At 41.7% G+C, this 16,654-nt stretch overlaps 1 protein-coding gene across 5 annotated transcripts in view; it reads right to left on the reverse strand.

Annotated features, from left to right (window-relative positions):
• Nucleotides 1-16,654, reverse strand: part of itga6a (integrin, alpha 6a) — a 57,841-nt gene that overhangs the window by 1,916 nt on the left and 39,271 nt on the right. For 2 of the 5 annotated variants that reach the window (XM_055878745.1, XM_055878742.1), the window contains exons 2-24: nucleotides 7,441-7,568; nucleotides 7,210-7,289; nucleotides 6,604-6,865; nucleotides 6,140-6,271; nucleotides 5,436-5,649; nucleotides 5,119-5,312; nucleotides 4,938-5,032; nucleotides 4,717-4,844; nucleotides 4,528-4,617; nucleotides 4,350-4,411; nucleotides 4,054-4,223; nucleotides 3,805-3,948; nucleotides 3,511-3,626; nucleotides 3,227-3,386; nucleotides 3,053-3,139; nucleotides 2,884-2,963; nucleotides 2,714-2,791; nucleotides 2,513-2,615; nucleotides 2,243-2,419; nucleotides 2,018-2,113; nucleotides 1,815-1,931; nucleotides 1,608-1,706; nucleotides 1,372-1,497 (exon numbers count right to left, since the gene is read on the reverse strand). In XM_055878745.1, the coding sequence (XP_055734720.1) occupies nucleotides 1,372-1,497; nucleotides 1,608-1,706; nucleotides 1,815-1,931; nucleotides 2,018-2,113; nucleotides 2,243-2,419; nucleotides 2,513-2,615; nucleotides 2,714-2,791; nucleotides 2,884-2,963; nucleotides 3,053-3,139; nucleotides 3,227-3,386; nucleotides 3,511-3,626; nucleotides 3,805-3,948; nucleotides 4,054-4,223; nucleotides 4,350-4,411; nucleotides 4,528-4,617; nucleotides 4,717-4,844; nucleotides 4,938-5,032; nucleotides 5,119-5,312; nucleotides 5,436-5,649; nucleotides 6,140-6,271; nucleotides 6,604-6,865; nucleotides 7,210-7,254 (2,775 nt within the window). In that variant the 5' untranslated portion in view covers nucleotides 7,255-7,289; nucleotides 7,441-7,568. Of the gene's footprint in view, nucleotides 1-1,017; nucleotides 1,147-1,371; nucleotides 1,498-1,607; nucleotides 1,707-1,814; nucleotides 1,932-2,017; nucleotides 2,114-2,242; nucleotides 2,420-2,512; nucleotides 2,616-2,713; nucleotides 2,792-2,883; nucleotides 2,964-3,052; nucleotides 3,140-3,226; nucleotides 3,387-3,510; nucleotides 3,627-3,804; nucleotides 3,949-4,053; nucleotides 4,224-4,349; nucleotides 4,412-4,527; nucleotides 4,618-4,716; nucleotides 4,845-4,937; nucleotides 5,033-5,118; nucleotides 5,313-5,435; nucleotides 5,650-5,966; nucleotides 6,084-6,139; nucleotides 6,272-6,603; nucleotides 6,866-7,209; nucleotides 7,290-7,440; nucleotides 7,569-16,654 lie in introns of all 5 variants that reach the window. The other 3 variants (XM_055878746.1, XM_055878743.1, XM_055878744.1) reach the window with 3 other exon arrangements.

Raw genomic sequence — 16,654 nt, forward strand, 5'->3', positions numbered from 1 at the left:
CAAATTAGATCAATTCCAATGACCAGATATAGTACAATCACACACGTATTTATTTGGACAGTGAAGCTAAAACTTTTAATTTGGTGTCACACTCCATCATTATGGTTTTGAGATCAAATGTTTTATGATGTGACAGTATAGATTTTCCCCTTTTTTTACGGTGTTTTCATACATATCTGTTTAACAGTTTAGAAATAAAATCACTTTATGTATCTAGTCCCCCCATTTGAAGGTATCATAAGTATTTTGACAAATTCACTTATAGTGTATTCAATTTAGTCAAAAGTTTTAGTGAGGAGGTTACAGAGGCATAAATATCATGCTTTTTTGGGGGGGTTGTATGATCTTTGTGCATCTGTAACTTTCTCACTCATCATTATTCACGATTCATTCATGATTATCCGTAATCATGGTGGCGTTTAAATTAATGTAGAAATGTTCAGAAACATATTCTATTCTTATTGACAATAAATGTGACTCCAAAATGATATAATGCATTATTTACCATTCATTTCTATTGGGCACAACATAATCCGAAACACAACCAAAACAAACTGCAAATGCATCCAACAAGTTTGTAGAGTAACAAGCTTTATGTAGTAATTGCGTGCTAGGAATATGGGACCACATACTAATGTTTTGACTACTTAATATATTATAAGTGAATTTATCCAATACTTATGACACCTTCAAATGGGGGGACAAGATACATAAAGTGCATTCATTTCTAAATAATAAAACAGATATGTATGAAAATACCCTCAAATAAAAGGTGACATTCTTTACTGTTGCTTCATATAAACATTTAATCTCAAATCCAACATGACGGAGTACAGAGCCAAATTCAAAGTTTTAGCTTCACTGTCCAAATCAATACGTATGGGAGTGTGTGTCCATTCAAAAATGTTCACACGAGACGTTCGGAAGTAGCTTCGGAAGTAAGCATTTCCTTTAAAGCCAAAGTGAGTTAGTCTTTGTTAAGCCCACACTCCATGCTGACTGCAATGTCCATTTTACCCCAGGTCTGAGTGCAGAGATCAGGCACTATGCCTCAGTAGTGAGTTCCTCTTTGTCAGAGGGCTGAACATGGATCTGTGCCTTGTGATACGCTGCATCATACTGTGGGGCTCTCTTGAAGAAACCACACTTAAGGAGAGCAAGGGTGATGAGAATCAATATGAGACTGGAAATATACTGTAACACCGCAAGTGTGAATAAAATCTGTTTTATCAGAAAGATACGTTATAATCACTGTATGTTATGATTACCACCTGAATGAATAATGATTCACTGTTACATGCGTCTACTAATAGCTCAGAGTACAACACAGTGAATATATTAGTAAATGTGTTGCAGCTAGACTGTCCTTACCTTCCAGAGTAGAAACACTAGCAACGCCAACATCAGAATACCAGCCAGGACAGCCACAAGGATGATCCACCATGGGACTCCACCAAACTGGGCTACTGCCTTCTCTGGAAACACTGTGACTCTCACCTGCATGGGCACAAGAAGAAACAGTATGTTTATTTTGATTTGTTACATAGAAACTCTTAGTTGTATTGATCAGTGAAGGAGTCATTGTGTGAGTGGACTGTGCCACTCACCTGAGTCTCAGCATTCCTGAGAACCATATTCTTTGCAGGAGCATCAAGGCTGATGGAAGCTTTCACAATTATATCAAGATAGTTCAAAGACGCGTAATTCTGTTTCAAAATAAAGGTTTTCAATGTTAGAGAATGTCCGAATCAATCGTGTCGGCTATTTAGGACTATTTTGAAAAGCAAATAGCAAACAGGCATGTTGTTTCTCACCTCAATGAAGGTAGCGTTCCACAGACGGGTCCTTAGAGAAATCACTGCATTACTGTCCAAGCCCAGTAGAGGGCACTTGATCACCACACATCTAGAGTCATAGCCATTGCCACACATCTGAGAGGAAAATACTTTTTTGTCAGACAACCTGGCTGTCTTTATTGATCAATAAAAATAAAAAATGCAAATGAAAGCGTGTTTACCAAAATTTTGTGCTTTCTTTGGTCTGATAACAAAGAGATTTTGCCTCCAGATTTTTTGCCTCCAGCTTCACGCTTTTTCCTGGATGTGCTAGACTCCTAAAAATTATCACAAGTTAGTGTTTCAAACTATAATCTCATTAAGTGTTTTAAAATGCGTTCTCTGGACGTTTTTTTCTTCTGAACAAATGCATAGAATACAGTGAAACTGCATTAGGAAAGTATTACCTGAATGTGTTTGAGAGAGTTGATCTCAGTTTCTGGGGAGCAGGGGATCTTTTCCAGGCCAGTGGTGCTGATCTTAACCAGATATAACAGCCACTTCCCATCCACATTCTCTTTGGGCCACTGGATGTTCAACGAGGCTGTGCCAAAGGACTTCAACGGCTTACCCAAATTGATTATCTGGTATAATATTAACATTTTCAACATCACGGTCAAACCTCAGATCAAGTTATATTGAGAAACTCAGTGAGATAAGCAGACAACGATAATTACCCTAAATTCATAATCGATCAAACTGCCGATCTCCTCTTCTGTCTTGATGGCACTCTCTCCTTTCACATCGCCCCCAAAATACACCTGGGAGGGTCTCGCAACTCTGTTGATAAACCACATATTAGAGGACCACATTGCACACAATAGCTTTCAGAACTAATTGATGCAGTAGTCAAAAAGTGTAAATGTTTGAATACTTACCCTGCAACAGAAAGTAACATCTCAATCACTACTTTTGCCCTTGCTTTCACACTGCCCGTGTTTTCCTGTGTACTGGTCCTGAAAGAAGAGAAATGACACATAAAAGTGTTTTACAAGGCCACCAAGTCAGTCATCAGTCACGTTTGTGCGAAAACTATAGTGCTACTTACGTTTGAAGCTCAAGGTCAATGTCGATTTCTGTGGTATTGAGAGAGATACCAGCAGTGCTCAAGATTATGTAGAAAGTAACCTGGAAACCCATTGCATCCAAATATTAAATAACATTCACCATGAGTGAGCCACACAATGACAGAATAAGAAAACTACTTCATAGCCTACCCTTGAATCTGTTTTGAATGGATTCCCCAGTTCACACTCTGTCTGGGAGCCATTCTGATTGGCTAAACAAAGCACTGGTTTGTCCCTCTGGAGAACAAGAACCCATTACAATGTTGTTACTTGACTGATAGCAAATCTGAGTATGCTGAAATAAACCAGAGTCCCTCCACTTACCGTAGTTTTCTGAGAGCGAAAGCCGGAGAATGAGAGAGCGTTAGGGAACATCCCCACCAGCTTAGCCTCATGGGCATCATCCCCATTTCTGTTCTTCACTGTCACCTCCAGAGCTATGTCCTTCTGATCACTGAGGGAGATCACTGGTAGCCCATTCTGCCTGGATAAAAACAAAAACAAAACATTGCCTTAAACCTCTTCCTCAGGTTCATGGTTTCCTTTTCCAAATCTTAGCATGAACGTCCCAGAACGTATATGCACTGAGAATGTTTGTTCATACTCACATCTGTAATGGAGGGAATACCTCTTGGTTGGGCTCTTTGGAACAGAATCTGTACTCCAGTTGTAAATTACTCTGGCAAATATTATCATTTCCACATCCTTCCTTTAAGAAGTTAACCTGTAATGAAGCACAATACATAAAAAAGCTTATTTTTAATGCATCTGACAGTAAGTCCATTCTAAACTTTACTGAATTCCATTCGCCCTGAGACATTCATTCAATGGCATCGTGAAGTATATGCAACAATGGGGACACGGAGATCCTCTCTCAGCTCTGACTGAAGCAGTATGATTACCTCAGTGACGACCTTGCTTGGCTGGGAGTTGTCAAGAATAGGCACAAGCTGTGGGAGAGCATTCTGCCTCTTCTGACGCTTGGTGCCCAGGATCCCCACTGACACCTCAATGGGAATAGCACTCAGCTTGTCCCTAATGTTATCCTACAGACAGAGAACACAACCATGATGAGTACACTGTCTCCCTTGCCACATTCTAGGTGTTATTCTAAAATCTCAAGAGGACTAGACGAAGACCAAATACTGTACCTGCAGTCTGATTTTTGTCTTGGTACACGCTCTTTTGTTTTGTCCCCGGAGGTCCAGAATTCCGGTGGACTGGAAGTCCTGGTCGGTGCGAGACTTGTTCAGAAACAGGACCCTAGAGATCAGCCCTTGCTTTCTGCGATCTGCTTCAGCCTCAAATGCATAGCGGATAGCTGTAAGGAAACATTGCAGAACAACAGTATGTATTATGTAAGGACAAATAGATTCAGGAATTTCGGGACTACGACAAATTATCCCAATTGGGGTGGGGTTACAGGAGAGAGAGAAGCTTCGCTTACTTAGTTTTGGGCTGTAGGATGCAGGGTTTGCTTTATAGGTGAAGCATGCTTCCACGGTCAAACTGTAGACAACAAATGGATGTCATTCAATTAAATTAGCAAACAAATCCACAGAAGTATAAAGATGTCAGACATATTTTCAAACATGAGTAGTTATCAAATCCCATCAAAACCTTACCAGATACTGTTGCCACAGGTTTTCTTTGTGAAGTCAATTTCCTTCGGAGTAATTTTGACATCCTTCTTGATACTAATAATTGGCCTTGCCCTAAAAAAAAAAAAAATGTTATGTGAGTTATGTGTTATCTTGAAATTAATTTGTGAGGTCGAAACTAGATTGCTATAGATAGCCTAACAAGATCATCACCTGTAAACGAGTACTGTATCTGAGAGCGACCCAATGGCTATATCAGGATAGGAATTCTTATCTAAGTCCATGTTCCCAGCCAAAGAATATCCAAATAATCTGATGTTGTTGGGCTTTCCCTCAAGGATCTGAAATTACAAATAAAAATAGGATGCAGCAGTGATGTCATTTCACTATGTCAACAAGCATATTCTTAACCAATAAAACACTGCAAAACAAACCTGTGCAGGCTTGGTGTTGATTCCATTAGTAGAACCATGGTAAATGTACACTTTTCCTGCACCAGTGTCAGCGTAGGGAGCTCCAACGGCAATGTCTGTAAAAGAGAAGCCATTTAGCTATGGAATTTGATGGGAAAAGCACAGAAAAGGCCAGAAACAAGAACAGATACCAGGTTCCCACCTTGATAGGAGTCCTGATTGATGTCACCGATGTTCTCCACTGCCAGCCCAAACATTGAGTCTTTGGTTCCATTGAGGCGGATTGGGGTGATCTTGGCCCACTTTCCTGCCTGGTTGATGTAGACATAAACAGCTCCTCCAATGTCTCCCTCTTTCATGAAGAACTGAGGGGCTCCCACTACAATATCCTGCCACCTGGGATGCAAAAAACAAAAACAAAAAAATTTAAGCATATCTTACAATATCCATGTAGGTTTGATTACATAATGTATGGATAAGCCACAACTGGAGAAGTAGAAGTGAACTTGTGTGACATACCCATCTCCATTCAGGTCGACCACAGCTACATCATATCCAAAAGACGATGCCAGTCCAGGCCCTTCTAGAATGTACTCTGGGGAGAGTCTTGCTGACGCTTCATTCTCTTTTCGCAACAGGACCACAGCCCCACAGTGATTGGCTCGTGGTGCTCCAGACACAATAGTTAGGCCACGCCCCTTGGTGATGCTAAAGCCAGAATCAAGGGAAAATCCTGGAACATGAAATAACAGGAATCAAGGTATAAATCTTACAGTGTCTATAATACAGATCATGCATAATTCATGGATAAATGAGTGAATTTGGGATGTAAAGAAAAACATGAATAAATATACTAGTCATGTCATCTTGACGCAACCTAGAAAACACATGTTGATGCACACATAAGTATACCAGTAATAATAACTGCAGTGCATTCAAGCATTATGTTAAAATAATGACATGTTAAATATTCACACTATAAACCATTCACTAGTTGGCCATCATGGAGATGGAATGGTTAATGTTTTAGGCACCTCGAAGGTCACAAACCTAAGTAAGTATTGGTCGTCACATCTAGAGTTCTCTCAAAGCTGACCTGCAGAGAAGGTGACTTATACACAAACTGATCAGGGTTGGCAGCAGACAAACTGGTCATGAACAGGATACCTAAGCACACAAAACACATGATTCCCACAATCAAGGTTCAGACCTACTGTACCCACCTAGGTAGCTGTTAGCAGGCACAGGCACCAGGTCAGGATCCAAGCGGTTCTCATCTCCAACTTCATAAGGCCCATCATCATAAAATCCCTTTTCTAACAAAGTGTTGTTCTTTTGCTCTACACGTACAATGCCTAGAGTGGTTGAGAGTGAGGGGTGAAGATGTCAATGGAATGCTGATGGCTTAAATATGACCCTCAACAAAACAATAATGACACAAGCTAAATGTAATTGGGTGAATTTATTCTTCAAGTGAAAATACAATTCTATTAAAGCACAGTATGGAAATGTCAAATGAAGAATGTTGCAATTCCTTTCTTTACCTTTAGAGGGCAATGTAAGTCACAATTACTACATGGTTCATTCAACTGACATTCAAATCTATGCATTGAACACCCATTGATTTTCAAAGTAAATAGGTTTGGCAACTACAACTTAAGTTCTTGCCTTATGAACAGACTCCTACCTTTCCAGTTGTAGGCGCCAGGCGCTCCAAACACCACGTAATGGTAGTCCTTGGTGAACGTGGCAGCCAGACCCTGCTGGCATGAGCCAAACCTCTCATGGCCTCTGGCACGTCCCTCACAGAACTTCCAGTTCCCTCCGTCTTCATCAGAGGACGTATCAATAGTTAGGTCCTGACTCAGGACGTAGCAGCGGCCTGTGATGTCACGGGACTCCTGAGCAGTGTCCACAAACAAACGTCTCTGGTAGCGATGAGCACAGGTCTGCAATGACAAGACAGTGGAATCAGGTTAATCTGTAGGCGAAAGAAACGCACACCTGTCTAGGCGAGATGCTGGCTAGCGGAGTAGAACACTTGAAAAAGAAAAGGCGAGCCGTACACTCTAGGAGCTCCGATGCAATAATTGAACAACCTAAATAACCAACGTTTCGACAGACAAGCTGTCTTCATCAGGGTATAATGAAATCAGGTTAACATCCACCAAGTAAGACAGATCCTCAGCTAATGAATACTGTAGATCTAATGCAAAGTTCCACGTGTGAGATTTACAAAGCAAAATGAGCCTGGTCAGGAAACCAACCAGTATACTCTCGGACATTGACTTACCACAATCTTCCCCCCGGGGCCCTGGCTGTTAACTGTCACCCCCATCCACTGGTTCTCCTTGTTCTCAACTCTCACATCCTCTGTGGAAATTCATCAGAGGGAATCAGGATGTTATTTTTATTCTTGCTTTAGAATGATTTAGTATATTGTGAATAATAAAGCATCGTGTTAATTAATATGTTGTGTAGGAGAGAGAAACAGATTGAGAAACCGATATGAGTAACACCTCACCTTCATTGTCAAAATCGATGCGATCACAGTCATCAGATTCTGTGGTGATGTCACAACTGTACAGGCCTCCGGTTATGTTGGCTCTCTGGTTGGCCAGAGCTTTGGCTCTTGGTGCTCCAATCAACAGTCTGTAAGAAAAATCCAATGACTGTGTCTTTAAGATATGTATGGTCTATAGATGAATGTACTGTGACAATAGCAGATGTCAGAGATGTTTGGTAATCCTATACTGCAGCTGTTCTATTCAATAATTCATACTGACCATTTTTAGACATGGGATTACATGCAGTCAGTTTAGTACCCAGGACTGCACTGAATAACAGAAACCATGTCAAACTGGCAAACACATGTCCATTACTGTGTGTCTATACAAATTGCCAGACAAACTGCCAGCATTCATAATACGGTCTCAAGAGTTTTCAAATAATTGGGAACATGCCCTTTGAGACACAAATATAAACAATTTGTATATCAACTGGCTGTCAGTCCTCAAAATAATTATTTTGGTGGCTAGGGACAACAAAAAAAGAGATCTTCTCATGATCTATTTAGTCGGAGGTTTACATACACCTTGGCCAAATACATTTAAACTCAGTTTTTCACAATTCCTGACATTTATTCATTGTAAAAATTCCCTGTCTTAGGTCAGTTAAGATCACCACTTTATTTTAAGAATGTGAAATGTCAGAATAATAGTAGAGAGAATGATTTATTTCAGCTTTTATTTCTTTCATCATATTCCCAGTTGGTCAGAAGTTTACATACACTCAATTAGTATTTGGTAGCATTGCCTTTAAATTGTTTAACTTGGGTCAAATGTTTCGGGTAGCCTTCCACAAGTGTCCCACAATAAGTTTGGTGAATTATGGCCCATTCCTTCTGACAGAGATGGTGTAACTGAGTCAGGTTTGTAAGCCTCCTTGCTAGCACATGCTTTTTCAGTTATGCCCACATTTTCTATAGGATTGAGGTCAGGGCTTTGTGATGGCAACTCAAATACCTTGACTTTGTTGTCCTTAAGCCATTTTGCCACAGATTTGGAAGTATGCTTGGGGTCATTGTCCATTTGGAAGACCCATTTGCGACCAAGCTTTAACTTCCTGACTGATGTCTTGATATGTTGCTTCAATATATCCACATAATTTCCCTTCCTCATGATGCCATCTATTTTGTGAAGTTCACTAGTCCCTCCTGCAGCGAAGCACTCCCACAACATGATGCTGCCACCCCATGCTACACGGTTGGGATGGTGTTCTTCGGCTTGCAAGCGTTCCCCTTTTTCCTCCAAACATAAGGATGGTCATTATGGCCAAACAGTTCTATTTTTGTTTCATCAGACCAGAGGACATTTCTCCAAAAAGTACGATCTTTGTCCCCATGTGCAGTTACAAACCGTAGTCTGGCTTTTTTATGGGGGTTTTGGAGCAGTGGATTCTTCCTTGCTGAGCGGCCTTTCAGGTTATGTCGATATAGGACTCGTTTCACTGTGGATATAGATACTTTTGTACCTGTTTCCACCAGTATCTTCACAAGGTTCTTTGCTATTGTTCTGGGATTGATTTGCACTTTTCACACCAAAGTACGTTCCCCTCTAGGAGACAGAACGCGTCTCCTTCCTGAGCGGTATGACGGCTGTGTGGTCCCATGGTGTTTATACTTAGGTAATGTTGTTTGTACACATGAACGTGGTAACTTCAGGCATTTGGAAATTGCTCCCAAGGATGAACCAGACTTGTGGAGGTCTACAATTTTTTTATGAAGACTTGACTGATTTCTTTTGATTTCCCCATGATGTCAAGCAAAGAGGCACTGAGTTTGAAGGTAGGCCTTGAAATACATCCACAGGTACACCTCCAATTGACTCAAATGATGTCAATTAGCCTATCAGAAGCTTCTAAAGCCATGACATCATTTTCTGGAATTTTCCAAGCTGTTTAAAGGCACAGTCAACTTAGTGTATGTAAACTTCTGACCCACTGGAATTGTGATACAGTGAATTATAAGTGAAATAATCTGTCTGTAAACAATTGTTGGTAAAATTACTTGTGTCATGCACAAAGTAGATGTCCTAACCGACTTGCCAAAACTATGGTTTGTTAACAAGAAATTTGTGGAGTGGTTGAAAAACAAGTTTCAATGACTCCAACCTAAGTGGATGTAAACTTCCGACTTCAACTGTATGTAGTAGAGTAGACTATTGTGCAATACAATGAGCAATAGGCAGAGCAACAGTAGAGCCGACAATCTAATTTGGAACCTATTCAATAATGTGATTGTCCTGTACAACATTAGCTCACTGACAACAACTTATCCAAATCACCCCCAGTCCCTCAGAGAATCCTAACAACTGCAGGGGGACAATAGGCCTGTGTGAATACGTTTAAGGCTTGAATAATTTGTAGAGCCATTTACATTTGTATTTACTTATTTAACTAGACAAGTCAGTTAAGAACAAATTCTTATTTACAATGACGGCCGACACCGGCCAAACCCTAACCACGCTGGGCCAATTGTGTGCCGCCCTATGGGCCTCCCAATCACGGCCGGTTGTGATACAGCCTGGAATCAAACCAGGGTGTGTGTAGTTATGCCTCAAGCACTGAGATTCAATGCCTTAGACCGCTGCCCACTCAGGAGACCATATATTTATGCACAATGCTTTATAAGACCTGTGACTGAATGAGATATTGGAATGAAATACGTCAAGTAATATCTTAGCAGGGCTTTTAGGAATTGGCTGTACTCGCACTTCACTAAATAAAAAAGTGTTCCTGTTGGGCTAACACTAAAGAGGGAAACACACAGGCAGCTTGCTCATTGTTGAACAACCACAGTGAGAGAAACACTTCAGCAGGACCACTCTGGGTCACATTTTCCAGCCTGGACAGTGAGTGAGAGCCACAGCCCATACCAGGGAGCACTGAGAAAAACGTGAGCAGAAGCATCAATATGATAATGGCTCACTCTGGGCGAAAATATTGCATAGGCCTATTGCATATTACCTAGAGGAAGTCGTTTTGTAATGCAATTAGGGAAATGTATTACAGTCCACACAGTACAAGTCCTATGTTCAACTGCTTAGGGACCTCCGTTCTAGTGGAGAACACATTTGGGTGATCGTGGACCACAGTGTGAATCCAATGGAAACGTTGTGAGAACTTCCTCAAAGGGGTCACGGAATCCTCTCCACCCTCTTCCTCCACTCTGCATGATTCCGTAAACCCCCTATTGATTCATTGGATAGTGTCATAGACCTCCAATTAACAAACAAGGACTCCCAAGGAAGCCTGTTGGGAAAGAGGAAGATCGAGGCCCAAATTCTGTCCCCTCCCTTCTATCAACAGCCAGTGAAATGCAAATAAGAGCTTAGTCAATACAAAGATCGTAACTACAATTTCACAGTGCAGCTGAGCTTCAGTGCTAGGCACAGTTAGAATGTATATAGTTGAGGGCTTTCAGAATCACAATTTATTTATTGTAATGTTACTCTTGCACATCACACTCTCACTTAACCCTGGAGAAAACAACCCCATAAACTTGTAGAAAAAAAGGTTCCAAAAGGTTCCTGCGGCTGTCCCCATAGGATAAGTCTTTTTGGTTCCGGGTAGAACCAAAAGGGTTCTATATGGAACCAAAAAGGGTTCTTCGAAGGGTTCTCCTATGGGGACAGGCGAAGAACCATTTTTGGTTCTAGATAGAACCTTTTTTCCCAGAGTGTAGAGCTATATTAAGTGGGAAACAACACATCAATGCAGAGATAGTAACACAGAGATAGTAACACAGAGATAAAGATTTGTATCTGCAAGAAAAGGTTTTCAGTATGGCTCCTCAGTGATAGTTGTAGAATTCGGCAAATCACTGAAGAGTAATATTGACATTAACACGCAACACTTCAGCCTTTGCATCCAAAGTCTGGTGCACACATGTAAACAAGCTGCTAATTTCTGATGACTTATGGACAAGCACCTTATCCAGTCTGTCATATTGACTACTAAACAGCTTCTGATGTAGATAAACTCATTCGGAATGACTAAGCAATTAGAACCAAAAAGTCAAAACTGCTACTTGGAGCTTCTGATACTTTCTTCCCTCTGGTCTTCATAGATCTGAATGCCCTAGAGAAGTAATGGGAACACTGTGATGTGATATAAGCTACCGCTAAGCTACCTTCTTTGTAGGAAACTGCCAACAAGTTACATTTGCGGGAAATGAGACATTTTCGAACACATTCAAAAAATAACATTGCAAATCTACTGCCCCTGTTTCCCTAAAACAGAAAACATCCAGGTTATAGTATCAAGTCAGCATAACTACCACAGGTAAATAAAAGCATACATGGGAAGCCATATCCCTATCCCTGTCAAGAAGTCTAAAAGACAATAGGAAGAGCAAAGAAAGCCAAAACAGAGACCATGTCAAAGCATGGCAGATCAACCAACAGCTTGGTTGGTTACAGACTAACAGGAAATGAATAGTGGTGGTCTTTGTTCACATGTGTGACGCTGCCCCCACCGCTGCGCACTCACAGTCCCCAGGACCCCTGCAGCTGTTCTAACTGTGTCCGTTTACCCACACCAACACTTGGCACTGGCCTGGAGTTGGCTTGTTATATCAGCCAGGCCATTACAAGAATTAGGCGTGCTGGATTTAAGCAGAGATCCTGCTCAGTGAAAGCTCAGATAGGAACAAAAGCCCTGTTAGATGTGGTGCAAAGAGTTCATAGACATACTACTGTACAGTGTGATCCTAGAAAAGCCACGATTTCAAGTTGGTTTTGAGTGTCTTGTCTGAGAGAAAACTGCTGCAAGCGGTCTATTGGGTTACATGTGCACAGATGGCCTGGCATGTACAATTCAATGGCCTTCTCTCTGGTTTCACTGTGGAGATATCCTAACCAAATCATCGACGTACATAGCTATTCAGGGAGGTATCCAACTCATTGTTTTGAAAAGGATGCATTAACATGTTCAATATATACACTACCTTTCAAAAGTTTGGGGTCTCTTAGAAATGTCATTGTTTTTTAAAGAAAAGCACATTTTTTGTCCATTAAAATAACATCAAATCGATCAGAAATACAGTGTAGACATTGTTAATGTTTTAAATGACTATTGTAGCTGTAAAACGGCTGATTTTTATGGAATATCTATACAAGCGTACAGAGGCCCATTATCAGCAACCATCACTCCTGTGTTCCAATGGCACGTTGTGTTAGCTAATCTAACACAACTAAGCAATTATGTTAGCACAGCTGAAAACTGTTCTGCTGATTAAAGAAGCAATAAATCTGTCCTTCTTAAGACTAGTTGAGTATCTGGAGCATCAGCATTTGTGGGTTCGATTACAGGCTCAAAATGTCTAGAAACAAAGCACTTTCTTCTGAAACTCGTCAGTCTATTCTTGTTCTGAGAAATGAAGGCTGTTCCATGCGAGAAATTGCCAAGAAACTGAAGATCTCATACAACGCTGTGTACTACTCCCTTCACAGATCAGCGCAAACTGGCTCTAACCAGAATAGAAAGAGGAGTGGGAGGCCCCGGTGCACAACTGAGAAAGACGGCAAGTACATTAGAGTGTCTAGTTTGAGAAACAGACGCCTCTCAAGTCCTCAATTGGCAGCTTCATTAAATAGTACCTGCAAAACACCAGTCTCAACTAGAAGTCGACCGATTAATCGGCATTGGCCATTTTTGGACACCGATTATGGCTGATAACATTGCAATCAACAAGGAAACTGCGTGGCAGGCTGACCACCTGTTGCACGAGTGCAGCGTCAAAAGGACCTTGTGGCTGCAAGGAGCCAAGGTAAGTTGCTAGCTAGCATTAAACTTATCTTGTAAAAAACAATCAATCTTCACATAATCACTAGTTAACTACACATGGTTGATGATATTACTAGGTTAACTAGCTTGTCCTATGTTGCATATAATCAATGTGGTGCCTGTTAATTTATCATCGAATCACAGCCTACTTCAACTACGGTGATGATTTAACAAAAGTGCATTGCCGAAAAAAAGCACAATCTTTGCACAAATGTACATTACCATAAACATCAATGCCTTTCTTAAAATCAATACACAGAAGTATATATTTTTAAACCTGCATATTTGGTTAAAATAAATGAATATTAGCAGGCAATATTAACTAGGGAAATTGCGTCACTTCTCTTGCTTTCACTGCAAGCAGAGTCAGGGTATATGCAACAGTTTGGGCTGCCTGGCTCGTTGCGAACTAATTTGCCAGAAATTTACATAATTATGACATGACATTGAAGGTTGTGCAATGTAACAGCAATATTTAGACTTAGGGTTGCCACCCGTTCGGTAAAATATGGAACGGTTCCGTATTAAACTGAAAGAATAAACGTTTTGTTTTAGAAATTATAGTTTCTGGATTTGACTATATTAATGACCTAAGGCTCGTATTTCTGTGTTTATTATATTATAATTAATTCTATGATTTGATATTTGATAAAGCAGTCTGACTGAGAAGCGGTAGGTAGTAGCAGGCTCGTAAGCATTCATTCAAACAGCACTTTACTGTGTTTGCCAGCAGCTCTTAGCAATGCTTGAAGCACAGCGCTGTTTATGACTTCATGCCAATCAACTCCCGAGATTAGGCTGGCAATACTAAAGTGCCTATAAGAACATCCAATAGTCAAAGATATATGAAATACAAATGGTATAGAGAAATAGTCGACTCGTCATAATTCCTATAATAACTTCAACCTAAAACTTCTTAACTGGGAATATTGATATAGATCCAAGATGGCGTAGCATTGTAGGCGTGTTTTTGTTTCGTCCTCTCATGTATTTTTGTATTTTCGTATTTTTTGTATATATTTTAATTTTTTTTCTATCTCTTTTCGATTTTTAATTCGATTATACCTTCCGGTAACCTACCTCACCCAATGTGATACGGAATTCGCTATTATTTTTTAACTTTGGAACACATTCAAGAACCCCCCAGTAGCTAACCAGCTAATCAGCTACAAGCTATTTAGTCATTTTTAGCTACTACTAGCAGCTTTTACCTTCTGCACAGACACCAGCACTGTTATTAGCCTGGATATTACTCACCAATTTACCAGCATCGGACTGTCTCTCCACAACAACGACGGATTCCTGCCGTAATCCCTGAGCCACTACTTCTGATCCTCACAGCTAGCTTGCAGCTAGCACCACTGCCACGAAGCTAGCACCAGTTAGCAAACAAAATTCTACAATACCTCTTTCGCCATCTGGCTTGGATTCTCTGTCGACACGGCGCCCCGCCGTACCACCACGTCTGGTCTGCCGACGAATACCCCATCCGCTGTGCATTCAACCGGCCTCCGTCTGAGCAGACCACCCCCGGGCTACTAACTTTAAACGCCGCGTGCTAGCGTAGTGGCGGCTTCCCTGCTCCATCTACGGCTGCCCGCTGGACACTATGATCACTTGGCTACACAGCTGATGCCTGCTGGACTGTCCATTCATTCACGGTACTCCATTCTGTTTATTTGTGTTTTATCTGTCGGCTCTGTGTTTTAACTCAGGCTCTATGTGTGTGTAATAATCCGACCCTCTCTGCCTAGTCATCGCCGTTTTACCTGCTGTTGCTGTGTTAGCTGACTAGCTGCTGTTATCTCACCTGTTGTTTTAGCTAGCTCTCCCAATCAAGACCTGCAATTACTGTATGCCTCTCTCAAATATCAATATACCTTGTATACTGTTGTTCAGGCTAGTTATCATTGTTTTGGTTTGCAATGGAGCCCGTAGTTCCACTCCCCGTACCTCTGATACCTGCTTTGTCCCACCTCCCACACATGCGGTGACCTCACCCATTGTGACCAGCATGTCCAGAGATACAACCTCTCTTATCATCACCCAGTGCCTGGGCTTGCCTCCGCTGTACCCGTGCCCCACCATACCCCTGTCTGCACATTATGCCCAGAATCTATTCTACCACGCCCATAAATCTGCTCCTTTTATTCCTTGTCCCCAACGCTCTAGGCGACCAGTTTTGGTAGCCTTTAGCCGCACCCTCATCCTACAACTCCTCTGTTCCTCGGGTGATGTGGAGGTAAACCCAGGCCCTGCATGTCCCCAGGCACCCTCATTTGTTGACTTCTGTGATCGAAAAAGCCTTGGTCTCATGCATGTCAACATCAGAAGCCGCCTCCCTAAGTTTGTCTTACTCACCGCTTTAGCACACTCTGCCAACCCTGATGTCCTTGCCGTGTCTTAATCCTGGCTTAGGAAGGCCACCAAAAATTTGGAGATTTCCATACCCAACTATAACACTTTCCGTCAAGATAGAACTGCCAAAGAGGGAGGAGTTGCAATCTACTGCAGAGATAGCCTGCAAAGTTCTGTCATACTTTCCAGGTCTATGCCCAAACAGTTCAAACTTCTAATTTTAAAAATGAATCTCTCCAGAAATAAGTCTCTCACTGTTGCCGCCTGCTACCGACCCCCCTCAGCTCCCAGCTGTTCCCTGGACACCATTTGTGAATTGGTCGCCCCCATCTAGCTTCAGAGTTTGTTCTGTTAGGTGACCTAAACTGGGATATGCTTAACACCCCGGCAGTCCTACAATCTAAGCTAGATGCCCTCAATCTCACACAAATCATCAAGGAACCCACCAGGTACAACCCTAAATCCGTAAACATGGGCACCCTAATAGACATTATCCTGACCAACTTGCCCTCCAAATACACCTCTGCTGTCTTCAATCAAGATCTCAGCGATCACTGCCTCATTGCCTGTATCCGCTACGGGTCCGCGGTCAAACGACCACCCCTCATCACTGTCAAACGCTCCCTAAAACACTTCTGTGAGCAGGCCTTTCTAATCGACCTGGCCCGGGTACCCTGGAAGGATATTGACCTCATCCCGTCAGTTGAGGATGCCTGGTCATTCTTTAAAAGTTACTTCCTCACCATATTAGATAAGCATGCTCCGTTCAAAAAATGCAGAACTAAGAACAGATATAGCCCTTGGTTCACTCCAGACCTGACTGCCCTCGACCAGCACAAAAACATCCTGTGGCGAACTGCAATAGCATCGAAGAGTCCCCGCGATATGCAACTGTTCAGGGAAGTCAGGAACCAATACACACAGTCAGTCAGGAAAGCAAAGGCCAGCTTTTTCAAGCAGAAATTTGCATCCTGTAGCTCTAACTCCAAAAAGTTCTGGGATACTGTAAAGTCCATGGAGAACAAGAGCACCTC

This window comes from Salvelinus fontinalis, chromosome 23 (assembly GCF_029448725.1).
Source record: "Salvelinus fontinalis isolate EN_2023a chromosome 23, ASM2944872v1, whole genome shotgun sequence".
Lineage (NCBI taxonomy): Eukaryota > Metazoa > Chordata > Actinopteri > Salmoniformes > Salmonidae > Salvelinus > Salvelinus fontinalis.